The sequence below is a fragment of the Harpia harpyja genome, chromosome 12 (assembly GCF_026419915.1).
Source record: "Harpia harpyja isolate bHarHar1 chromosome 12, bHarHar1 primary haplotype, whole genome shotgun sequence".
Classification (NCBI taxonomy): domain Eukaryota; kingdom Metazoa; phylum Chordata; class Aves; order Accipitriformes; family Accipitridae; genus Harpia; species Harpia harpyja.
In genome coordinates, this window is record NC_068951.1 from 18,338,774 (window position 1) to 18,363,756 (window position 24,983).

Genomic DNA, 24,983 nt, shown 5'->3' on the forward strand with positions numbered 1-24,983 from the left:
ATGTGGGTGCACTAAATCACAATTCATTTCTGTTCACACAGTCATCAGGGAATGTACCTGCATAAGTATAATAGAATTCAGGTGTGCTGCACATTGGCAGGCAGCTGTCATGAGCACCAGGAAATAACAAACACTCGTACTGCAGTCATCCTCAACTTTTTCCTCCATCTCTGAAGAGCCTGCATCTTAGATCACTGCATGATCAGTGTCCAGGAACTGACAACTAATCACTTTCACAGTCATCTAAAATGGCCTTTTGTACTTTTTTGTTACTAATTTTGTTTGTTACTATTAAAACCAGAATTACATTTCTGACGAAAGTCACAAGCCATTTAAAAGCTGCAGAACTGTACAGTGATACAGAGAATACTAACAAGATGTGGTTTCCTTAGGGGCTGCTATGTCTGTGGCTTATGAGGTATACTTCATGAGAAAGCTATGGCTGAATGTAACTCCTGGGAAGGACCTGAAAGCTGATTCTATTTTTCATTACCACCAGGTAACCAGCTCCCTAAAGCATAAATATAATGGCAGGCAATGTTATCCAAGAAATACTCCTGAGAAAGTACACCTGCTAGAGTATTACCATCTCCCTCTCCAAGGCCTGCATCATAGAGCCTCCAGAGGAATACGAATACCTCTGGAGGGCACAGCTTAGCCTCAGGAGCAGATTCATTTCTCACGGTTCACATCTTAGCTATATTGCTTATGTTAGGAGCACAGTTCCCTTACCTAATTGTTCCCTGGAGGTGCTTGTCTTGCTCCGTAATTGTATGGAGAATAATAGAATGGTTTGGGTTGGAAAGGACCTTTAAGGATCATCCAGAGAACCTCCAGAAGGAGTCAGAAGTTCTTGGGATGTTCTTGGACTGTGTTTGGCATGACTCACATCCTGACCTCACAGATTTAGAACACATAAGTCAGTGTTTGCTTCAGCCCTTTCTGTGTGGATTCAAAGCTGGTCTCTTCCAGGAGTTGCCGAAGTACCTCAGAGGCTACCACAAATGTTCCAAGGATGAAGCTGTCCAGCTGGCAGGGCTGATTTATAAAGTGCGCTTCAACAATGACCGCACACAGCTGGCAACCATCCCCAAAATCCTGAAGGAGCTGGTGCCAGACAATCTGCTCCGAGCAATCTCATCAGATGAATGGAAGAAGGTAAGAACATCAGCTTTCATTACTCATACTACTGCCACAGAGCTTTATGAGAGAAGAAGGATATTAAGCCATGCTACCTTTTTGATCTGATAGTCTTTGAAAGCACTATTGAGGGACACTAGTGGATGTTGCTGTTTTCTTCTTACAATCCAGATTTTGTATCCTCTCTACCAAAGCTCTGAAAGATATCTGCAGGTCTGGACAATTGATTTGAGATGTGCATCTTTCTTGGAGATACTAATCTATTTTCAGTGCCCAGAAGAGTTAGAGATAGGAAACTCAGTGATGGGTCTGGGGATTTGAGGATCTTGTAGCGAAACAGAAAATTAAGATGTGTCCTAAATATTTCATAATTTGGCCAGCAAATCAGTTGCTTTGTACCATGTGCATGCTACTCACAGCAAAAGGCTCTTTTATCCACCAAAAGGCAAGAAAGTTTCAGCAGGTCCTTATCACTTACTCCACTGAGGAAGACACAGGACACTATTTCAAATACAGAGGGAAAATTCACCCTACATGATTCAGCAGAAAATGTGATACATGTCTGTGGGTGTTGAACACTGGCTTTCTGAATTTTGTTTCACCCCATATTGCCCCTCTGCCCTGAAATCCATTCCCTTGGGCTCCTGGACTTCCTTCACCCAACTCATTAGTAAGGAACACTGGGGAGGTTCTGGCTCCACCTTGCCCCATGGCATTGTAGGCTATTTGCATTTTCACAGTATTCTGTTGCTGTGGGCAAAAGACTGATCTTGGTGATGATCTGATGCAGTCTTTGGTGCTAATGCCGGACATTGGAAACCCGCCTGTGGCCAACTGAATAGGCTTTGTATCCTTTTTTCTAAACAGAGCATTACTGCAGCATATAGTAAACACGAAGGAAAAACTGTGGATGAGGCCAAGATTGCCTTCTTGAAAATGATACACCGGTGGCCAACGTTTGGATCAGCCTTCTTTGAGGTGAAGGTATGTTTAAAGGACTGTATGAATGGCTTTGGTAGTAGACCAGCACTGGGGGATATGGACCGACTATAATTCCGTATCTGTGTAAGTGAGAATACATTATAAAGCTGAATTCCCATCATCTACTGAGGAAAAGTCAGCTCCATGAAAGTAGGGAGACAGGTTCTTTATCCATTCTGAACTATGTGGCCTGTTATATACTGGCTATGTTGTTGTTCCAGTTGTAATACCCAATATTACAATTATGTAATAGATGGAAGGCTTTCAGTTACATAGATACTTAATTGTCCTGCCTTTGTTCTCCACAACAAAATGCTACCAAATCTTGTATCTCTGGGGACTCTTCCCTCAGAACAGAACTGTACTAATCTCATTCTGCAGTGAATACCTCCAGGAATCATTTCCCACTTGCTACCTTTAATTTCTTCTCACTAGGCTATTAACTGGTTTGCAACCAACCATTGAGCCTATTATCAGATAGCCTAGAAATAACGGACCTGATTCTGCTTTTATGTAGCAGCTGCTCAAGTCATCAATATATGGCCAAAAAAGTAATCCTTAGCAATAGTTACATAATATTGAAGAGCTTTAAGTTTCAGTGTTTATTTGGTAAAGAGAACAAGCAGCACTGGACACTGTTAAAGGTCACTATGCACCTGATATGGATCATTTCTTTATTTTCTCCTTATCTTGCTCTGTTACTCATTTATAGCAAACCTCGGAGCCAAATTTCCCAGAGATTGTGCTGATTGCAATCAACAAGCAAGGAGTCTCACTGATACATCAGAAGACAAAGGTAACTTTTAAGGTTCCTTCTCAAGAGTCTATCTAAGGAAGGATTTCATTGACTGTGCTAATTTAGGGACAGCAACAGGACCTTCTCCCTGAATGGTAGGAGAGGATAGAGTCCCTCTATTAATTTTCTGTGTGAAACCAAAGAAAATGTTATAGCCTCAAATTGCTTCATTGCAATTTCTACACTGGAAAGGAAACAGTGTAGAGCACCTCTGAAAAAAGAAGTGGTAATCATGATGGACCTGGGCAAAGTGGTAAGATCAGGCAGATGGATGGACAGTGCACTAGGGAACCTGCTTCAGAAAAATGCTTTGCAGGAAACCCAAGCTGTCTAAAAGATCACGTCAAATGACAGTGTTTACCAGCTCTCTAACCCAAACAGTCTGCTCTTACCATAATAAGAAAACAAATATCCAGCCAGTTTTAGATTATTGTAAATATAGTGGCAGTGTGCTAAGGCAAAGATCAATATATAATGAAAGGAAGTCTCATTAGAGTGATTAAGACTCACCTGCTTGGTGAAAATACAATATATCACCAGTCTGGATGCAAGACCTACCTTGATTCACTGTGTTTATAAATGAAGTGGGGAAGAAAAACAATGCTCTGGTTCTACAGGTTTTCTTACATAACAGTCCAATTTCATTTGAGAAAGGTTCTATAGTTCAGTTTGTTTCCCCTTACAGGATATTTTAACAGTCTACCCCTTCAATAAAATCTCCAATTGGAGCAGTGGGAGCACATACTTTCACATGACAATAGGGAACCTGGTACGAGGAAGCCGGATCTTATGCGAAACATCTCTGGTAAGAAGTTTCATCAACTTATGCACAAGAAACTCTTAATTTTTCCTTTACATCCAGAATTGCTACAAAACAATGGTGCCAAAACAGATGTTAAAACCAGTGCAGATACAAAAAGCATCACTGCTATGTCAAGAAAATTACAGTTCAGAACTGGTTCAGTGCTATATAATGCCATCTGATGCAATGACGTAAGGTGGAGACAAGGAAAAACAGTAATTTCCCAAATTCTTCCCAGACATCAAAATTCCATCTATCTGAGACATTAAGAAAAGACTGCACTTACCCACAAAACTACACTAGAGGCTTTTTGTCTTGCATGATTTGATCCATCTATGCAGTAACACCATCCTTGTAAGATTTTATACTTTTCAATGAGCGGTACCACCTTTTTAAGAATTGGTTTCAGATTGTCCACAGACTCAGACAAGCATCACTGTGTTGATATTTAAAGGTAAATTTGTAAAGATAACATAGAAACATTTAAGGGCTAACTTTGCTCACAGAAAAGCTTGGATTCCTAAGTACAAGATGTCAATCTATAGAATGAATGACAAGGACACAGTAGAGCTATGCTCTGTAAAGTTTTGTAAATCTATGAAGGGGAGACCAAACAGAGGAATAGATGAATAATTATCAAAACAGTGACAGCTCTTGGAAGAGGAGATGTCCATGCAGGGAAGAACCTAAGAAGAAGATAAAACAGGGAGGAAATTATAGTTATTTTTGCTTCTGGAGTTCTTTGAGAGACTTAAGGCTTTTTTCTTTTCTGACAGGGTTACAAAATGGATGACCTGTTAACATCCTATGTACGCCTGCTAATGAATGCTGTAAACAAGCAGAAGAACCTCCCAGCCTGAGAGCAGAAATAGAACCCATGACCTATACCTGTGCCAAACTACCTGTAATTTCATCTCCCAGAAGAAATGCCTTTTAAAAAATACTAATCTTGATGATCAGTCTTCTGATCACACACTGAATGAACTGTGTTGCTGAAATATTACCACAAGAGAAGTTCAAGTGAGCGTGTGCTTTCAAATATCTGTAACGCTTGTCTGTCTTAGATGTAGTATAACAATTCCATTCAGATTTTGGATTTAGAGAAAGTTTAGCTGGATTTTAATGTAATATGGGGACAGAGGAACCTAATATGAGAGTCTCTTCTGATACTCTAACTCTCCTCTGTTCTTAAAGAGAGACACACATTAACAGCTGTCTTCCTTTTGGAAAGGAAATGTCCCCTTGTTGTATATGCTTTTACCAAATGCATAAACTCATTGAGTCTTTGCAAACAAAGGTAATGTTATTTTTTTCCTCCTATTGGAAATTCTAGGAGTGGAGAAATGCCCTTTAGTAGTAGGATAACTGGACACCTTGAAAGGTGAGATGCTGGGTTTCATCCTTTTATCACTAGGTTACGTGCTGCAAGTTACAGTAGACTATGACAGCCAGTTACTATCAGAATATAACTGTCATTCCTGTGTGCTGCTAAATTAGCAGGCTGTCCACTGGTTTACCATTGCCTTGGTTAAATTAAATAGTGTTCTTTCTTCCACATTTTATAATGCACTTGAAACTAACCACTGCTTTCTACTATGCAGTTTCTAATAAGCATAAACAAACTCTGAAATGAGTCTGGATTTTGGGTCCATTACTTTTACTCAGTTGCTCCTATTTCAAGTTATAGATGTGCTATTCAGTGCAAATCAGAATTGAAGAACTCAGTGTAACAGACATCTGTTGAAAAGAGACTTTTCTGCTCTATAAAAATGTTCTCAGCTTGGAGTTATGCAGACATTTGTTCATGAGACAAAAATAATAGCTTTAATTTCTCCTGATCATTTCTATTTCCTGTTTAGCAGGCACTTTGAGTGGTAAAATTTGATTCAGCACTTGTTCATCCCTCAGACCTTTGTAAACACACAACTTTAGTCCTATGGGAAGCAGGGTGTGCTCAGAGTGCGTAAAGAATATATGCACTGTGGTGGTAGTAAGCTTAGGTGCTTACCCCATCAGAGAACAAGTAGTCCTTCCTCAATGACGAGCCCTCCCTTGCTCACAGTGAAACATGGACACGTCTTAAAGCATTCACACCAAGTTCCTTGAGACACGATCTGGCAGTGCTGGAAAAGCAGCTCTGCTAGATCTCTCAAATTTGCCAATGTATGCACAATGGTTCTCTTGTTCCCTCAGATGTGTGTTTGTGAAATTCAAACACTAATGGGAATTTTGTACATGGGTGGCAGGGAAGACCCCCACTCTCTTTGTGCATCTAAATGAGTGCCACACTTGTCAGAATAGTTGATCCTTTTGCATGCAATTAGATATTCCTGCTGCAATGTCCATTGCTGGCAATGGAAACATTTGAGACATGACTTTGAGTTGTTTTGTCATCCTATGTCTGATCTAACTGGCTATAAGTAAGAAGCATTCAATACTTCACCTGTACAAAAAGAAATTTTGCAGTCAAACTGTATTGTTTCTGGTTTTTAAATAAACACTGCAGAAAATCAACCACACTGTCTTTTTTAACAAGAAGATTGAATATTCACTCTAGATCCATGTAACCTAAACCTATCAAACATCCACTGCAGCGTGTAAATGATCACAACATCCCATCTACTTGTTATATTCACAACACAATTTCACAATTTGTACAGCACAGCCTCTAAAAGGATGATACCCCCTTCTGCACATCCTTATCAACCAACATAGCACCACGGAAGCAGCACAGGTCCAAAATGTGAATTCATCATGACACTGCAGCAGATTTGGGCAATCCCCAGAGTTCCTCAGAGTGCATAATGCTCTCTGGCTCAGCATGGCAAATGTAATTTTTTTTTTTTTTTTTACTGTACAATATACAACCTTTTTACATTTGTTTTTTCTGTGAAGATTTAAAATGTATTACAGTTAACTTTATTACAGAAACATAAAAAAGTACAGTATTACAACATTTCAATCCATGATCACATGTTTTGGTTAGCACAAGCAATCTGTGATAAAATGAGAGTTCCACATGGTACAGAATCCACACTGCTCATCAAGGCCTGAACCAAGGCAAGTAGCTGCTAATTCTTTTACTCAGTCTATACCATCCTCAGCACTTAATAGTGCTTTACAGACTAGTACAACCGTGTTTATTACATGTTTGCCTGCAATCTATTCCTTCACCATCCAACCACTTCTTAAAAAAGTGTCAGTCACATCATCTAATACAAAACATGCAACATCTAGAAACTCTCTGTACAGAAGGTTGAACAATATTTGCCTACATTGCACAGACTGCTGTAAAAATAAAGACCAGGATGCAAACCCTAGAGAGGACATTAGGTTGCTATAAAGATTGCAAGTGTTTAACATACCCTTTGAATACAAACAAGCTTCACATACTGTGGTTTCTAAAAGCAAAACCATTTTCAAGTGTACTCAGTGAATATTAGTGATTTTAAATCAGTACGTATAAATATAAATGTAAACTATAAATGTATATAATGAGACAACAGCTTTTAGGAAGTGTAGACTTCTGAGCCAAGTTCAACCTTGATATAAATCTATACTCTCCAGTGGTGTAATACCTAGGATGAATTCGGCCAGCATGTCTATTTACAGCAATGGAAAAAAGCATGCAGCTTATTTCTGACTGAGACCTTGACTTTATTAAAAAAAAAAAACAAAAAACAAAACCCAACCTGTCAGCCTATCAACACACTAAGGAGAATTCGTAAGTCTGCATTATATTCTACTTAGTTTTTAAAAAGTGGACTCAAAGAAGTAGAGGAAGATGCATTTATTTAAACTATTTATAGTTCTTTCTCCTACTCCTTCAATTCCACTGTTCCACAGAAGGTATATCAGTATTATTCACTGCTGTAACTCTGCACATTGCAGGCTATGGGCAGCAGGAGTATAAGAAAAATAATTGTGAAAAAATAGTAATTTAAGAGATACTAAGAAAACATCACCCTCCGCTAATATAGAGATCAGAGATTATGATGATTCCCCCCCCCACCTCCCCTCTCGCAGTTTTGGGAAATGCTCTGAAGATAAGGACATAATCCAAATCCTAGAGAACTGAACAACTTATCAGAGAGAATGATATCAATTGTCCTTTGAACACTGAAGTTTACTAGGTCTACTGAATTTCTAACATAAGACAAAGTGAGAGCACACACTAAATCTCTACTTGCAGTACAAAAGTAATTCCATTCACCTCTACATACATGCATTTTCCATTGCTGAACTTGAGAGTGGCCACTGAAAGCATATTACCTACTGCCTGCTAGTTACAGTCTTTCCATATTTACCAGTAGCTATGCAGCTGTGTGTTCCTCCACCATCTTCTCAGGAGGCTGCAGATACACAGCTACTCAGATTTAGCATTAGATCTGGCCTGTGACTAAGATTATAGGAACAGACCTGAATGCTTTATGCTGAGAATAATCTGCATAACATACTGAACTGCACCTAGATGAGTAGTTCTTGTGTTTTATGCTGTGAAAAAAATTCCACAGAATAGGCTTACAAGACTGGTTTTTGCAGTGGCCACATACTGCTGCACCAAAAGACATGCTGCTCTTTGTGCCCTTAACTGAAAGACCATTTAAAGGCTGGTGAGAGAACAGTGCCTAGCCACGTGTTCTCCTAAAGCAGTGACAAAAGCAGCTACTATTACTGTAATCTACAGTGCATATTGGTCAGAAGAAGACGGAAGAGTTCTACTGTTAAAATTAGGCCTATCCCCTCATCAGTGTTACAGTGCATGCAGTATATCCCAGTTAAAAGTTTATGGTAACTTACAGCAACAAAAAGCAAAGCAGCTTGAAGAAAACTGAATTAGCAAAGCCAGTAAGTATCTAAGAGATGGTCTCGCATGTGGGATTCTTATCTGCACACACTTAACCAGGATTTCCCACCACTTCTGTAATATCACTGGTGCAGTTTCATGGGTACTAGCTACAGCAAGTGTGTTAACAGCTACCAATGATTCACCTATTATCTTGCTTAGATCTATTCTGAGCAGAGTGTGATGGTAGTGAGGACAATTTTAAGGCAGGTTATTGCCCCAATCCAGTTGCCGCTCACATATACAAGTGAGAAAGCTTTAACTTCTTGCTAGCTAATTCACCTGGGGCTGCAGGGTGGTGTCTAGGCCCAACTGCTGTGTTCATTTGACCTACTAAACTAGCCACTTTTTGGAAGATTTAAATCATGCAAGGAACAGCAGTCCTCCAGTGCCTTTCATCCTGTCTACCTCGCAAAAGGACAGGCACAGTCTCCAACTATTCATGGAAAGGGATTTTCAGGCTGCTGAGCTTAGTTCAGCACAAGAAACTATGCGGGACACCTCCAGAGGTCTCAGAAGCTCACCATGATTATACAACACACAGGTGGATTCAGGAACAGCAGTGCTGATGGCTCACCCCTAAAGAAATATGAAGAATGTTCAAAACCAGTAAATTCCTTGGGTTGTACTAGCAGAGACAGTAGGACCAGTGAAACTTCACCAGTGACAGGCAAAACTACAGAGCAGAACTATATGCTTAAGATGTAGAGATTCATGTCTGAGGTCCTCTCTTTAAGTACACTCAAGTCTTAAGAAGACAGGTGATGGGAAACTCTTATTTGGGTGAAAATTTTAAGAAAAATACTTCCTGGGTTTTTTCTGCATAAGACCACATTTGCTACAAACTGTAAATATTAGAAACCCATTCATGTAATTGGGCTATCTGGAGTGTGACCAACAAGCATATACTCATCTTTCAAATAAAGTGAGGATGGGGAAACTGAAGGACTTAAATTGGGACCATATTATCAATTTGATTTCATCATACAAAAGAATAATCAAGGGTCCAGCCACATTGCCTCAAGAAACGTCAGCTATGCCAGTGAATAGGACATGGTTTGTGTTGACCACTAGAAGCTCTAGTACCTATGTAGTAGTAGAGAACAAACTGAGAAAATTATAGTGTCAGTTTCTAACAAAATCTTTCATTTCCCATAGCCACCTCCTCCTTAAGGAGAGCCCAAGTATTCTGAAGAGGCTGACATGGCCTTGACAGTTGAAATCTCCTTAGTATTGAACAGGGAAGCAGCAAAGCAAACTTCTTCAGCTGTCTTAACATTGGACCTATGCCAGACAAGTGGGCAGTGCAGATGCCATACGTATTGGTTCCTGGGCTTTCCCAGTAAACCTGCAAACCAGAAGGACCTTAGAGCATCCATATGCGCTCAGTAGGAATCTGGAGAAAGACCAGAACATTTTGCACGTAGCAAAGAGTGACAGCTTTCAGAGTATCTGCCTATATATTAAAAAAATTAAAAATGTCTTCACCTAGGGTAAGAAGAGAAATTTTTATACTTTAACTGAAAAAGAGCAAATCACACATTTCTTCCACCCCTACACTCAACCACTGTTTCCAAATTCCTCAGAATATAGAGGAATGGAGAGAGAACTACAGTTCAATTGAGGAAGGAAAGACTGTGTACAATTCCACAAAGGCAGAATAAGTTGTTATTAGCAAATTAATAACCAGACTGTAAACTGCTCAAGCAGAAATCATATTTCTCTTTCTGCCAGTGTTAATAGACAGTTGCTTGAGAAAAGGGATAGTCAAGATGCAAGCTACATTACCAGAAGCACAGGAAGGTACTACTTATCTTTGGTTTCACTTGTTCTTAGTAATTGCCTCTGTAATCAACAGCTGCTGTGAGCAGCAGCTTGTGCCTGTAAGAGTGCAGTCAGTAGACTGACAGACCTGTTTAAGCAGAGTTTAAATCCAGAGCTTTGGGATGTGCCTTCTTGGATGCCAGCTCTGACAACTTCTTCAGGCGTTTCTTCAGCTCCAGAGGGAATTTCTCATAGCACTTCTTGCATACAGGCTTCATGTCAAACTCCACAAACTTATTCCTTTAACACAAAGAACAATGGGCTATTAAAATGGTATTGGCAAACTATATGCTTCACTAAATCAAGTCTCCGTGTATCTACGTAAATGCTGTTGTTTGTGTTCTACTGCATGTATAAAACAACTCACTTCCTCGTCTGGTCATGTAAGTACAGAGACTGGGTTCTTACCAGGGAACTAGGGTCTTTAGTATTCCTAGTTAAATAAGGAGCAATATTTTGCTATATATTTGTATGTAACAGTCTAGAATAATAATGTTGTTATCGTAGAATGGAAGTGTCACTTCAAAGGTCCTCTTTGTGATGAATTAAAGCTCCTTCATACACAAGGCCAGTGGGGCCAACCCAGCATGGTAGGATAAGGTTTTGAACCCCAGAAAGGAAAAATGTAGGATTGCTTTGTTTTCTGTACCCTCTTATACATATTTGAGATAACTAGCATAAGATTTTCTTTCAAAATAATCTATGCAATTGCAAATACTGTCATTGAGGGAAGCATCCAGACTAAGGAGACATGGAGGCTGCAGGTGTTTCAGGACAGGCAGTTACTCGAAGTTTAGAGCCTTCCCTCTGTACTGCTGAATGAGTTCTCCCCTTACCCAACCTTCTTACAGAATAGGTTAATGAAGCAAAATAAATTAGAGAGGATGCTGAGTCCCAGCTCCCTTTTAGTTCTGAAATCAGTGGAATTATAAGCACCTGCTCCCACAGAGATCAGAGAGGCACTGGCTCATGGCTCCCCCAAGCTGATACTCTGCCTTAGGGGCAAATGTCTCATATGGTCCAAATATAAACACTGACTTACTTCAGAGTAAGCTTGATGTTGCAGGTGGAGCAGGAGAAGCAATTCACACACCAGGCCTTATTAAGAGCCGATACCACTGCAAAACCAAAAGCACAAAATAAGAGGAAACTACTGGATTATTTGAATTCAGATTAGTATCCAAATTCAAATGAGGCCAGATGTGAAAAGAAACACTGGTGCCTTGCAGCTGTGGGACTGCAACAGCTGCACTAACAAATGGAACAAGGACAGCAACCAAAGGAGAGAACAAATCTTACCATCTCCCTCTATCACATGGCTGCAGTTGTAGCAGACATCTCCAAAGAGCTGCACAGCAAAAGAAATAAGAACAGGAACTCATGTTACTGACTACTCATGCTCCCCAAATTACACAGCTGGTGTGAACATTAAATCCTAACAATCAAAGAATTCCCAGACATTGCAGTAGCCCCCAAATGTACCAATTTAAATCTTCTGAATAACTTCTCATACACTTGCCAAATAGTCTATGTTCCTTCGGATCTCATACCAGTAAATACTACAAAACCTTTTTTGTTGACGCCTCACACTCTACCACTGTTATGTGATCTTAAAGTCCTGTACATGTGGCAATTTGGAGAAAAGAAGATCAGTAGAGTATGATGCTTATTGTAGACAAATATCTCTTGATGCTTAACCATAAATGTAAAAATGAAACCTAGAGCTACTTTCAAAACAGTAACACTTCTCTCTTATGAAAGAAAGAGACTAATTTACCTGATAGAAGAAAATACCAAACTCATAGCTGTTCAGTAGAGTCATACAGAAAAAACAGGTTTTGATTAGGTTTTGAAACATACTTTTCTTATGTTTTAGACAGTGTAACATTTATCTTGGGCCCATGGAAGCAAGTAATTATCGAAGTCCACACAAATAGTTTTGGAGTAGAATTACAGGGATTTTAATCACAACCCACAGTCAGTGTTTTTTTTCTGTCAATGGCACAAAGGAAAATCAGTATCCCCAAGACATTTCTATTCTGTTCTCAGCATCACTTTTTACATCTACCAAGAAAAACTATTTTTTCTGTTAAGTCTCACTAATTTCTTAATATTGCATTGCCTCTACAAATTCAGATTATGCAAAATCTGCATAGCTTTGTGTATGTAAAATGCAAAAAAAACATTTGCCAGTCCGAGCAAGTACCTACAGTACAGATGGCAGAATTTACCTGGTTATAGTGAGTTTCACAATAAGCCAGCCCTTTTTTCTCATAGTGTCGGTGCCCCAAGAATGGCTTCTCACATTTGGCACAAACAAAATGCTGTAAAAGAAAAAAAGACATTCAATGACAGGCAAAGAGACTTTTCCATCACTAGGGAAAAACTTGCATGGCTACAAATCATGGCTCAGTACGAGACACTTAATCATAGAATGGTTTGGGTTGGAAGAGACCTTAAAGATCATCTAGTTCCAACACCTCTGCCAGGGGCAGGGACACCTTCCACTAGACCAGGTTGCTCAAAGCCCCACCCAGCCTGGCCTTGAACACTTCCAGGGAGGGGGCATCCACAACATCTTTTGGCAACCTGTTCCAGCGCCTCACCACCCTCACAGTAGAGAATTTGTTCCTAATACCTCATCTAAATCTACCCTCTTTCAGTTTAAAATTGTTACCCCTTAATGCTTTAATGAAACTCAGACAGGAAAATCTTTATGGAAGTAAAAGAAAAGAGGAAATATTTAGTCTATTGTAGTAATTAAGAATTGTATTAAAGATAGGGAGAAGACCTACTGAAAGGGCAATCATCTTGTGTCTATACTGATAGACTTTTGGACTATTGTCTTGTTTGTTTCAGAGAAGAGAAACAGAAACCTAAAACATGGTTGGCATGAATGCACTTCAAATGAGCAGCATCATCTCTCTCAGTTCAAGCCCTAGGAGGCTTAAATTGCTAAAAACATAAATCACTAGAAAACTTCAGAGCAAGCTGTGACACCTCAGCTGAAAGTTATAGAAACAATGAGCTGAAAAGGCTTAAAAAGCAAGAATTGCACTGGCTCTGCCTACATTACAAATTCTAACACTGTTATGAACCTGTTAACTGGGGTTGGAGAGGATATATCTAAGTACATCATAGTAAATACGTAAATTTATTAGTAAGTAAATGCTGTTCAGTGAACCATATTCTGCAAGAATCTTTACAATGCAACTCAGGCATTTTAAAATTAAGGTTATTACTGTTGTGAAAGCATAGCTTGCTTAGGCAACCCTGATGACCCTGCTGTACTCATTCACTCACATAGGGTGAAGACAACCTGAAACATAAGCAATTGTTTTTTGTCTGAATTCATATATTACAGATCACGTAAATGTCTACAGCCTCCAACTAGCACTAGTCCTCTTCCCAAATGGCTCCTGAAGGAAGTTTCAGATTCAGAGATGCCCCACCTCAACATGCCATTGCTTTCCCAGAGCATTGACCACTCGTCCCTCAATGGGCCTGCGGCAGGCTCCACAGATGGGGATTCCCATCTTGTCATGGCAGGGCAGGCAATACAATTCTCCCTTCAGTTCCCGGGCTTCAGCAGTCAGCTCCTTCCTGAAAACACAAACATGTCCCTGAAGTAAGAACACCAAGTGAAGCTCTTTAATGCCCAAGATGAAGTTTTGGAAGACTAAACTTGACAGGTAACATACTTTGGCAACATTCATGCTACAAATGCAGAGTCATTAAATTAAGCTAGTGAAATACAGTTATTATCAACTCATCTTTCTAAAATTGCTTTCTCAGTTTGCCAGACGAGAACATACATGGAATATCACGTCTTCAGCTAGATACTCTGGCAGAAATATGAGGTGCACTTACATGGAACAATGCAGCGTTGTGCAAAGACTCAAGCTATCTTTGAATGTGAGAGCTCAGGTACAAGGACCATCCTAGTTGTGCTCAGCCCTGAGCCATTTACTTTATTCTTCAGCACCATTACCCATTCTAAGGCAGTACTGTGCTCCAATTATACTGCCTTCATGCTAAGTAATTCAGGTCAGACAGGTATCAGCACAGTAATGGACTGTGCCAGAAGACTGACACAGCTCACCAAGTCATCATTTTTTCTATCCAGGAATGCAAAGTGAAACTATCTTGAATAGCCTGGCAACAGCTGTCTTTGGAAAACACTATTATTGTAATCTGCACATAGCCTTTCAGGTAAGTTCATACCAAGGAACTATTTTCATTTTCAGTATAAAATAGCATCATTCAGGTTTAGCATAAAAGAACATTGAATGGCAAAATAAAACTGAAGTTCCTGTAGGCTTTCCAAATTTCTTTCGATTTCTCCTCACACAATTTCTGTTTGTTCAACAATGTGAAGGCAGCAAAGTTTAGGCCTTGGAAAGGACTGTGCTGCTGACCATACTGTTTGTCTCTCTCCTCTTTTGTCAGAGTTTAGAATATGAGAACATACCCACAGTGGGTGCAGTTGAAGTGATCTGGGTGGTAGGAATCATTCCTAAACATCAGAGGCTGCTCATCAATTATCAAGTGGCACTTCTGACAGATGTATTTTCCCAGTCCCTTGGCTTTTTCACGGTTATGGCATGGCCTGCACAGATGCCTGGTTGAACAAAGTAAAGAAAAGAAAATACTAAGAAACTCTTTCTCCTAAAACAATGTACAGTGCATGCTGTAGGATGTACTTTATGTAACAGAGTAAGTGCCTTCCAAGGTCAAACTAAACATAATTTAGTTTAATATCCCGTCTTTCACACCAGTTGCACAGAAAAGAATATGTGGATAGAGCAGTCACAGAGTTGTATTTCCTTAGAATACTCCTCCAACATTCACTGATTTATATCCCATCAGGGATATCACCCTGTCATTCTAGGTACCCTTTTCAGTTCTTGTAGATCCTTTTTGAGAGGTGGGCAAGGAAAGGTGGCAACACCCTCTCTCTATTACTAACTACGGGATCCATAACAGAGGCGTTACAGCACTGGGAGGGAGTTGAGGAGAGAGAATAAAAAATATTAAACCAAAGCACATTGCTCAAATGCCTTTACCATGGCTAGATTACTTAGTCTTCAATAGCTAGGAGAAACAAGAGACCATTGAATACTAGCTCTTCTGCCTAAAAATTCCTTCTAGTCCCAAGTTAAGGAAGATAAAGAACTATGCAATTTTGCACTTTTATGTGGTAAATGTAACTGTGTTCCTATCACATATTACAAGTACAGTCCTAAACAGGTAGATAAGCCGAATTTCTGGTAGAAAAGCCTGGGCAAAGGCATAAAAAACTTCTGTAAAGGCTGATGGAATCCACCAGTTCTATCCCACTATTTAGGAGTTCGGAGGAGAAGCTGTTCAGTTTATTTGCCTGTTAGCCACCCCTCTAGCTGCAATGCTGCAGGCTAGGAAGAATTTACGATAAAACAAAAATGACAGAGGAATGACTGCTGTGGGTTTCTTTGTCACAAAACAGACAAGCCTGCTTAATTCCTTTCACTATATCACTATGTGAAACACTTGCTGAGATTTACAGGTCATTCTCAAAAGACAGCAGACGAAAGGAAAAGTTCAAATGGAAAGGGTAGATTTATGGCTGAAGTAGTGGGTTCTTTGCAGGGCCTCTTCCAAAATTCTGCTGTGATGAATCACTTACCCTTAGATCTGTAAAATGGGGATAAGAATACAACACAGATGTTGTTGTGAGACCTCAAACATTTATGACCCTCAGCTGGCAGGCGTCTGTCTAAGTGCTAAGTATCATTATTATTCTCTTCAAATCTGAGTCCTACTGTCAGCAAGTGTCTCTCTCCAGGGCTAGAACTATCTGCCCAGACGGGGTCCAGAAAAATCAGACAGCACCCCATTATAATGAAACATGCAGCTGTGCTCATCTCAGCATAAAGGCATCAATTTTATTCGGCACTGTCAAATGCAGAGTAATTATATGGGCAGGACATAGGGACCCTGAAGCAAATGTCCTGAAAGAGACCCCTCTCATTCAGCTGAATAAGATGCCTTCAGCCATTTGCACTGATAAACCATTATCAACCCCTCCCCACTCACAAACCCTCTCTGCTGTCCCATAGACCCTCCTCTATTGCAAGCAAAGGGAAGTGTTGGACAGGCTAAGCTGTTACCATAGCAGCCGCCCCTCTTCCTCTCCCCCTCCCCACTCCCACCATTATGGAATTATCCCATTCTGAAATGTCCTGTTGTGTCTATTAATACCAGACTTCCCCCAAACAATGCTTCTCTCCACCCTCCTAAAATAATCAGGGGACTCCAAGAAGTCTGTGTTCACGGCTGGGAGTTCAGTAGCAGCCTTCAGTAAGCACCATGAACACTGGAATATTCATACAGTATATTCATATCTATAACAGCAGCAGCAACCCCAGTGCCAAGAGCTCAGCTGGGATGAAGACTGGTCTTCAGTGCTGGGGTGTCCTCTCTCCTGCTCTGTTGTGTGACTGAGCTGATAATGCGTTATCAGAGCTAGAAGGACACTATATAGAGGGGCTCCCCTCTCCACCCTCAGCAACTCTGCAACTGTGTGCTCTTTTTGGATCATCTTGTTTTCACCATTGCTGCTTCTATTTGGTTTGCTGTCATCAGAAGGAGTTCCTTGAGATTTTCCCCAAAAGGACCCCATACTTCACCCATAGGACTGCACTGTAAAGAGGTAAGAGACAAACTTCTGTTAGCAGAATAATGAAGGAGCTTTCCTAAGGGCATTAGTTTTAGCTGGTGTCAGTGAGGTGGACAGACACACATGCAGAGGTGGATGAATATAATGGAAATGTTTGAAACTAAGAACAGGCAGCATTTTTTGAACTTCAAAGAATAATTTCCTCACTCTTCTTTACATCACTCCTCCAAAACATGAAAGTTTTAAAATTTCTGTACCTAATGTATGTCCATTTGTGTCAGGAAAACTGACAGTTGTATGGGATGTCAGCGCTCTCTGACACTGCTTTGATGCTCACAAGAAACAAGTATTTCAGCTGAAAGGTGGGAGGCTCAGCAGGGAGTGGTTTTCAGGAGAATAACTTCAGTCAGAAGTGGACTATTTCTAATGAAGACTACTTTCAGTGAAAGATAGGAGACACTCCCGTTTCACAAGACACTACAACCATAATCATAAAAACCTACAAACAATCATAATCCCAAACCAGAAACTGCTCTAGCTGAGAGCAAAACCAGGAATTTCTAATATCCACTACAAACCCTAACATATAGCTCAAATTTATCTGCAGTGGGCATTATAACAAAAGCTCCAAACTAGCCAGGTAACTAACTTATGATGAGCTAAATATTTCCTCTGCTTATTAGTCGTTTCATTAATGATAGATATAGTATCTGCTGAAAGAGTAATGAGGTTGTGTCTATACTGACAGCCTTGTGGATTGTTACTTTGCTTGTTTCTAAGCAGAAGAGAAACAGGGCATAAAATACGGTCAGTGTGCATGCATTTCAAATGAGCAGTGACATCCCCATTACAGCTCAGCCCTGGGAGGCCTGGGATAATGGCTCGTTCCAGAACAGTGCTCTGTTTAGCAATACGTAAATCACTAAATATTCACACAACACCAAGAATACAATCCAAGCGGAAATTATTGGACAATGAGCCAGACTCCTAGAGGAGTTTTCTGTCTGTGGAGTCAAAGCCTCTTGCACCATATAGCTTAGCAGAAACTACACATTCTAGGTAATTTGGGAAGGTTTCCATTTTGCTCTTAGCATTCATACAGACTGGTACAACAAGCTTTCTAGGACTTTGAGTGCTTTTTTTGTAAGCATCACAAACCAAAAAGAAAGAAAAAATTAAAAATTAAACACATTTATTTTAAACTGATAGGATAAACCCAGGCAAAATAGAAGTGGAACTGTAAATAACAGCAGAGGGCTTTCCACACTGTCTACAGAACACACTGTCAAAGAACTATTACTTTTGTAAAGTTGTAGCATTTTGTTGAAAACATATTGATTCTAAAAATAAGCTCAACAATTAAATCTATCGACATGTCAACTTTTCTCCTAACCTACTCAAGTGCTACACCACAATTTTCACGTCAACAAACAGAATTGTAAAAAAAAATAAAAAACTTGATTAATATGCCCTTCTAATTTAAAACCTAAGCAAAATTAGAAAGAGGCCCACTTCCCTTTTCTGATTTCTGACCAGGCAATGAAAAATACCTCCCTTCACCTTGCTCTAAAAAGTAAATTAGGTAACAGCAGCTCTCCTATGAAGGCACTAATTTGAAAAGACTGAATCTATTTCAATTTTATCATTAGTTCTAAGCCTCTCCCTTCCTGACACTGACATACTGGGCTTCTAGATAGCTCTGACATTCTCCTTTCTACTCCACCCCACAGTATTTTGCAGTGAAAGCATGTCCAGATAGAAATCAATGGCAGACTCAATGCTGCCATCAGTGAGGACAAAACTCTCAACTTTTAAGTCTTGGCTCTTCCAAGTCTGGCACTGACACTCAAGCTGAATCTGAATCCCAAAGATCCTCCTTACGAAATCAGCTCAAACAGAATCAGTTCAATGTATCATGCTGCTAAACCCCTGGTATTTAGCTTGTAAACAGGGAGTAAGTCTGCTCACTGCTTTGCTTCCTGAACTGATTTAAATCATTATCATTCAGACAAGAGACATCCCTATCTCTTCCTTTAGACAGTCCTTACTTCTGCCTTTTCAGCTGGTCCAAGCAAGCATTTACTGCTTTCACAGTGGTGTCATAACCATGTATAGAGTAATGCTTAGCTATCAGACCACCCAATCACTGACAGGTGTGTATATAAAGATGACCTGATTACATTTTTCGCAGATTAAAAGCATATTTAAACAAAGTGCCTGACACAAAAAAAGGCTACATAGCCAGAACATCAGGTGATAGGTACCATTGTAAATTAACACCCAGTAAAAAGGCATTGTCTCATCATGTTTCTCCTTTGGTATGCAACAGAATAATATGTATTTAAGCTAATTCAGTCCAGGGAGGACAAGAATTTAAGCATTCAACAGTACTATCATATACAAACTTCAAAATCTTGTGTTCAAAAATACTTGCAGGCTTTACTTTGTAAGGGACAAATAAACACTAGAAACAAAAATTGCAGGCTCCTCTGCAAACCCAGGAAATTCACATGGAAAACTGCAACAGGGAACTTTCCTTGTGTACATGAAAGCAAGATTTCACATGTATTTTTATAGATAAAATGTCCCTTGGAAAAAAGGGCTGTAGAGTTTTCCTTGCACATGCACTTCCAGTAATTCCAAGATAACAATTTGCTGCCATCTCTAGGACTACAGCTAGAAGCTGCAGCTGGCAGTAGGCAGTGAGTACCCATACTCAAACCTGGAGTCTTTTTTGTGCCATAAACATGCAGGGTATCTAGGCAGTGCATGGAGTAAGAAGGTCCCTCTGTGGTCATATGAAGAAATTTCAGTTTCTGAATTTCATTCAGTCTCCCTTCTGTTGACTTTTGTGTCTTCAACTGTGACTAAACAGAAGTGGTCCAGCATATTAATCTCTTAGCTACTGTAGTTTTCTGTCCACCTGAAAGTGACAGCAGCCAAACAAAAGATGGTAATTACCTTGGAATTTTGTTTACATTTTCCAATATATTAGTCTGTTCTTAATCCCATTTCAGTTTCTCGATTAGCCACCAATATTCTTAGACATCTGAATAACCAGTTCTGTTGGGAAGCTGGATGCATTGCGTAATGCCTTGTATCAACTGTCTAATGATGTAAGACATCAGCATATAGCATAGCTTCTGCCCGAGACTAAAAATTTTGTCTAACAATGTCAGCAACCACCTTAAAATTTTAATCTCAGTAGAGGAAAATGGATGTATTTAAAGATGTATTGAATATTATGGAGAAATGATCAATCAGTACAAAATGCAATGGTGAGCACAATGGATGTACTGCTGCACATACTGTAACACCTCTGAGGAATTCCAGAAACAGAGACAATGCTGGAAACTCAGACTGCCTGCACTTCCCTACCACCTATACCCACAGATGAGAAATGTATAAAAAGCCATGGGTAGACACCCAGAAAATCTTATCACATTTTGTTGATGTTGTTCAGGACCCTGCAGACAACAGAGAGACTGGCAAAGCTAAACTCAGTTTTACTAAGCTGCTACTTGGAAAAGGCCCTGGATAAGCTACAGTGGGAATTTGGCTTCTGAGGGAGAAGAAAGCTGCAGGGAAGGATGACACTTCAACAAGTAACCAACAGCATGGGCCTTACTAATAATCTTTTCTGAGTCAATTCAGTGCTTTTTGCTGTTCAAATGAGATGCTGCTACCCATCTGAAAAGTTTCCTCCTATATTAGAACTAGATGCATTTGCCTTAAATACAGGACTTTAGACTAAAATAATTCCCAAAGACTTTAAGGAACCCTGGGGTTTTTTTAATAGCAACAATACCCGACTTGTCTTCCACCTTTTCTAGGAACAAGACAGATATTCTAAGCTAGGTCACCTTACAACAGACACCTGTGCTCAGAAAAGCTGACTCATTAGCAGCTCTTCAGTCCTGAATCAGGCTTTCAAATTAAACATGGGAAATACTTTCTAGCTAGACATACGGAACCCACTTCCGCTCTTTCATTAACCAGACACATAAGCATTTCACTACTCTTGTTACTCAACTGGTCTCAGCACCGGTTGGAGACAAGCTCATAATCAGCTAGCTAGCTCTTTATAGTGATTCCTTCAACAGGAATTAATGGCCTGGAAAACCCAGCTGAGCAGGAGGCATTCAGAATTTTAATGTAAGGGTTTAAACTCAGACTGACCTCTCATATTAAATACCAATATTAGCAAATCATGTGTGTTTTTTGGGGTGGGATTTTTGGGTTTGTTTGTTGGGTTTTTTTCTTCACAAAGAAAGCCAGGCTCTTTTGTAATATACTATCTCAATTCTTTCAGGTTTGGGGGTTTTTTTTCTTCAAAACTGTGGTGAAAAATGAATGGCCCAGCAGATCCCTCAAGCTTACTCTTTAATTGCTCAAATCAATCAAATTTCTCTTTGGAGACATCAGAGCAATGTGGCAAAGAGACACACCTCGAGAACATCCTTTTTGCCACTTTCTACTTCCTGGACTTCATCCTGGCTTTTGTTGGCAATGCCCTGGCTCTTTGGCTCTTCATCCGGGACCAAAAGTCAGGCACACCTGCCAACATTTTCCTGATGCATCTTGCTGTGGCTGACCTGTTCTTTGTGCTCGTACTTCCTACCCGGCTGGTGTACCATTTTTCTGGTAATCATTGGCCATTTGGTGAGATGCCATGCAGACTCACTGGCTTCCTTTTTTACCTCAACATGTATGCCAGTATCTACTTCCTCATGTGTATCAGCGTTGACCGTTTCCTAGCCATTGTGCACCCTGTGAAGTCCATCAAGCTCCGCAGGTCCCTTTATGCCCATTTGGCATGTGCCTTTCTGTGGGTTACAGTTGGAGTTGCAATGGCACCTCTGCTGCTTAGCATGCAGACAGTCGAGATGAAAAACACAACCGTCTGCCTGCAGCTCTACAGAGAAAAGGCATCACGTCATGCCCTTGCGTCCTTAGCAGTGGCATTCACCTTCCCATTTGTTACTACAGTAACTTGCTACTTATTAATCATCCGAAGCCTAAAGAGTGGGAACAGAGTTGAGAAACACCTGAAGGAAAAAGCTATCAAAATGATCATCATGGTTCTGATGATCTTTCTGATTTGCTTTGTACCTTATCATGTCAATCGCTACATTTATATTCTCCATTACAATGGGACCCAAGCTTCCTGCGAAACACAGCGTATTCTAGCCCTCAGTAACCGCATCACTTCCTGCCTCACGAGTCTAAATGGTGCCTTTGACCCAGTCATGTATTTTTTTGTAGCTGAGAAATTCCGTGAGGCTTTGTGCAATCTGTTTTGTGTTAAAAAGACTGTAATGTTGCCTCAAACATATGAGGGTAAGACAAATGAAAGCTCACTAAGTGCTAAATCTGAGCTGTGAACATGACTCTTGTCACTGCTTCAACTTAAGAATGCTCTATTCTACCAAGATCAGCTGAGAGCACAAATATGCAGCAAGATAGTCCACCCAGAGCCAAACTCATCCTGAGGAGGGAAGTTATGTTGTTTTTATGGGGCTGCAATTAGCAAGAATCCCTCTAACAACAGAGATCATATGTACTTGTCTCTTACTGAAACTGCAAACAGGTACAGTTCTACTGATTTCCAAGATGTAAAACTGAGGGCTGAACACTTAGGAGTAGGGAAGGGAGCAAAGAGGCTATTAAACAGACTTTTTTTTTTTTAAGAAAAAAAAAAAAGAACTTAATTCCCAAAGCATTCAGTAATGAGTCTTCCTCTGCACAATGCATACAGCCCACATTAAAATTTTATATTGTGCCAGCAGTAGAGATCCACTCCTGAGATAGACCTGCCTGATGAAAAGACAGCATGCTTGCATATGTTGTTCAAGTCTCTGAATTCAAAGCGTTTCTACATAGTAGACAGAAAACTGGTACTAAATGGTGGCAAGAAAAAAAGACCAAAATGCTGCAATGCACCCAACCTGGACTGGAATTAAGAAAGGACTTACAATTTTTTTACTTCTTCCCAGAATTCAGAGCCAGAAATGAGCACTAAACTTCACACTACCTTTTCTATCTGCCCTCTGCCATTGTCTCAAAGCTGCAGACAGAGGTTGGACAACATTTAGTACACTGCCTCTTTTATGTAGTTCCCTGCAAAACATCAGATATCCTGGTAACCCTCAAATTAAAGAATGGAAAACAGCTGCTTACGAATACAGCATTCATCTTTACTACATACAGAATCTTAAAAATAAGAACCCAAATTGCAAAAATGAAGAAAAGCAAGCATATGAAGAAGTGAAGTTTACTTTGTCCAGAAGAGATTCCTATCTTTGAGGTGTTTTGCAATTATTTTTTTGTGACTTATCTAGCAAGACTGTTCCTTCACTATGGATAAAGTAGGGATTATCTTAACTATCCTCACTGATACAAATTGCATCCAGTGGAATATGCCTGGAAATGACAGGCAGACTAGGGAAGACCAGGTATAACAAGAAGGAGGAAAAAGAACCCAAGAGTTTCCAATAATATTTACTAGAAGACTGCTTCTGTGCTATGGAGATAAATATTATATGAAACCACGTGACAGGTAAATTTTATTTTTTATGTACAGATACATACACATGCATATCCCTTTTCCATGCTTTTGGGAATGAGCTCCTTACCATTTTAGATTTGGTCCACAAATTATGAAATCAAATATACTTTATCTTGCTTGAACTGCTTCAATCCTGACTGCTTTCCCAAAACACCCTAGGGGCTATCACAACAGCCCATTCTAACAAGCTTAGGTGTCAAAAGAAAACCAGTTATGCCCAACTCCAAAAACTAAGGCACAGAATTTGCATGCAGGATGGAAGAGTGAGTTGAGAGGATTCCCTGCTGCACAGGGTACAAGTATATAACCTTTCCTTCCCTTCTTCACCATGTAGTTAGTGAGAATATAAATTCTAGGAAACTACTAGGCTTTGCTCAAGACATATGAAAGCCTGAAATTAACTATGAATTGTGCAAAACTGCTAACTGCTGGATTGTTTTATTTTCTTATCATGGTATGCTTTTGTACAAGTTCTCTTTTATGTTTTTATTTCTTACTTCTTAATTAAATGTATTAATCAATATTTAGGACTCATTTTTATATTCCTGTATATAAAAAGAATGATTTCCAAAGACAAGGGGCATCACCTGCTGTAATCCTCATGTTATTCTCTTGGCCTTTTGCTATATCTTGATTTCCTGCTCAGCAGCTTACTTGATAAATAGCCTGCCCAGGATCACATAATCCCTTTTTCTCCCTTGCTATTCAACCTTTTGCCTGAAATCCCTTTCTTTTCCAGAACCCATCCACTAGCTAAAATCTGAGTTTCTGCTTTCTACATGTTTCACTGCATGAAGAACACTGTTCTTCATTCCATTTCCCATCTCCTAACAGGCTATTCATTAAAGCTTCTTCTGTACCTTTTCAAGCTTTACCTCTCAGTGTACAACTAACTGACCACTCCCAACATCTCACTACTGTACTGATAACACACTGATAAAACTTTCAGAGCTCCTGCTCTACCTTACCTGCCAGCATTCTTCACAAAACCCAGGTCAGCAAGTGCTACATCACAGAGCTCACAGCGAAAACATTCTGGGTGCCAGTTATTGTTCATTGCCTTGATAACACGCCCAATAATAAACTCACCTGCAAAAGGAAAGCAATACCTTGAGATGCATGCAGAAAATAGTCTTATCAAAAGTCTACTGCCCTTCATAATCCTTTCACTTTAATTCCACAAGAACTATTACAGTCTAACTTTGAAAAAAACCCAATTATTCCCACAACCAGGATACCCCCAAATCACTGCTGGTATCATGCTTTGTTTCTGTCCAAAGCTGCTGCTCCTTAAAATTACCTCAACAATCCCAGCCCAGGGCTGGATGTCACTGCAATGGTGGGAGGTTTGCACAGCCCCGTAGCTGT

The 24,983-nt window shown here is 39.9% G+C and overlaps 3 protein-coding genes across 7 annotated transcripts in view; 2 read left to right on the forward strand and 1 right to left on the reverse strand.

The window, feature by feature from the left end:
* The window catches only part of MYO7B (myosin VIIB), a 57,813-nt gene extending 52,988 nt beyond the window's left edge, over window positions 1-4,825 (forward strand). For all 3 annotated transcript variants that reach the window (XM_052804797.1, XM_052804798.1, XM_052804799.1), the window contains 6 exons: window positions 393-499; window positions 973-1,158; window positions 2,008-2,124; window positions 2,834-2,917; window positions 3,603-3,722; window positions 4,496-4,825. In XM_052804797.1, the coding sequence (XP_052660757.1) occupies window positions 393-499; window positions 973-1,158; window positions 2,008-2,124; window positions 2,834-2,917; window positions 3,603-3,722; window positions 4,496-4,579 (698 nt within the window). In that variant the 3' untranslated portion in view covers window positions 4,580-4,825. The remainder of the gene's footprint in view (window positions 1-392; window positions 500-972; window positions 1,159-2,007; window positions 2,125-2,833; window positions 2,918-3,602; window positions 3,723-4,495) is intronic.
* LIMS2 (LIM zinc finger domain containing 2) overlaps window positions 3,778-24,983 on the reverse strand; it is a 37,301-nt gene continuing 16,095 nt past the window's right edge. For 2 of the 3 annotated variants that reach the window (XM_052804813.1, XM_052804811.1), the window contains exons 4-10: window positions 24,584-24,704; window positions 14,861-15,010; window positions 13,842-13,992; window positions 12,621-12,713; window positions 11,689-11,737; window positions 11,432-11,507; window positions 6,616-10,629 (exon numbers count right to left, since the gene is read on the reverse strand). In XM_052804813.1, coding sequence (XP_052660773.1) covers window positions 10,482-10,629; window positions 11,432-11,507; window positions 11,689-11,737; window positions 12,621-12,713; window positions 13,842-13,992; window positions 14,861-15,010; window positions 24,584-24,704 — 788 coding nt within the window. In that variant the 3' untranslated portion in view covers window positions 6,616-10,481. Of the gene's footprint in view, window positions 4,406-6,615; window positions 10,630-11,431; window positions 11,508-11,688; window positions 11,738-12,620; window positions 12,714-13,841; window positions 13,993-14,860; window positions 15,011-24,583; window positions 24,705-24,983 lie in introns of those variants that run through there. The other variant, XM_052804812.1, reaches the window with a different exon arrangement.
* GPR17 (G protein-coupled receptor 17) lies at window positions 16,814-24,138 on the forward strand. Its single transcript, XM_052804814.1, has 2 exons — window positions 16,814-17,080; window positions 21,360-24,138. The coding sequence occupies exon 2, from the start codon at window positions 21,397-21,399 to the stop codon at window positions 22,429-22,431; it is 1,035 nt and encodes a 344-aa protein (XP_052660774.1). The 5' UTR covers window positions 16,814-17,080; window positions 21,360-21,396; the 3' UTR covers window positions 22,432-24,138.

What these genes read in the sequence shown, in the direction of transcription:
- GPR17 (XM_052804814.1), top strand. Translation starts at nt 21,397, where the DNA reads ATGAATGGCCCAGCAGATCCCTCAAGCTTACTCTTTAATTGCTCAAAT.